Raw genomic sequence first — 1,012 nt, 5'->3', positions numbered from 1 at the left:
GGGATGAAATCCAGGGAGGAAAACCGGGGGTGCAAACCGGGGGGGTGAAATCCGAGGGATGAAATCATGGGATGAAAACCGGGGGGTGAATTCCAGGAGGTGCAAACCAGGGTATGAGAACCGGGGGATGAAAACCGGGGGTGAAAACTAGGGGTGAAATCCCGGGATGAAATCCGGGGGGTGAAATCCGAGGGATGAAATTCCGGGATTAAATCCAGGAGGTGCAAACCGGGGGATGAGAACCGGGGGATGAAATCCGGGGGGGTGAAATCCCGGGGATGAAAACCCGGGATGAAATCCAGGGGGCGAAATCCCGGGATGAAATCCGAGGGATGAAATTCCGGGATTAAATCCAGGAGGTGCAAACCGGGGGATGAGAACCGGGGGATGAAATCCGGGGGTCGCGATCCGAGGGATGAAATCCCGGGATGAAATCCGGGGGGTGCAAACCGGGGGATGAAATCCCGGGATGAAATCGGGGGGATGAAATTCCGGGATGAAATCCAGGGGGCGAAATCCCGGGATGAAATCCGAGGGATGAAATCCCGGGATGAAATCGGGGGGGTGCGATCCAAGGGATGAAAACCCGGGATGAAATCCGGGGGATGAAATCCAGGGGGAGAAATCCCGGGATGAAATCCGGGGGTCGCGATCCGTTCCGGGGGCCCTGCCGGGGGTCTCGGGGGGAGGTTCCCGTTACCTGCCCGTTCTTCATCAGGTCGGCCCACATGCTGGTGCCGTCCCCGCCGCGCATCAGGACGTGGTAGGTGAAGAAATAAATGCCGGGCAGGGGGCACGTGAATTTGCCGCTCGAGGGCTCGTAGTAGTTGCCCACGTTGGTCACGACGTCGTCGAAGCGCAGAACCTCGTAACCTTCGTGAGGTTTCCTCAGGCCGGCGTAAAAAGCGATTTTGGGGCTGTAGAAGGACGGGATGTACCCGCCTGGGCCCGGCCCCGGAGGTCCCGGCGGGCCCGGCCGGCCCGGTTCCCCCGGCGGTCCCCGCGGACCCGG

At 60.8% G+C, this 1,012-nt stretch overlaps 1 protein-coding gene across 1 annotated transcript; it reads right to left on the bottom strand.

Annotated features, from left to right (window-relative positions):
* Positions 1–700: 700 nt before the first annotated feature.
* On the bottom strand, positions 701–1,009 carry LOC107199674 (complement C1q-like protein 4; the record flags this gene model as incomplete). Its single annotated transcript, XM_015616978.1, has 1 exon — positions 701–1,009. A coding segment is annotated over one exon (309 nt), but the record flags the coding sequence as incomplete, so codon positions are not given.
* Positions 1,010–1,012: the final 3 nt, after the last annotated feature.

This window comes from Parus major, unplaced genomic scaffold, assembly GCF_001522545.3.
Source record: "Parus major isolate Abel unplaced genomic scaffold, Parus_major1.1 Scaffold2037, whole genome shotgun sequence".
Taxonomy (NCBI): Eukaryota; Metazoa; Chordata; class Aves; order Passeriformes; family Paridae; genus Parus; species Parus major.
Note: the sequence above shows the minus strand (reverse complement) of the source record. Positions and strands in the feature narration are given on the sequence as shown.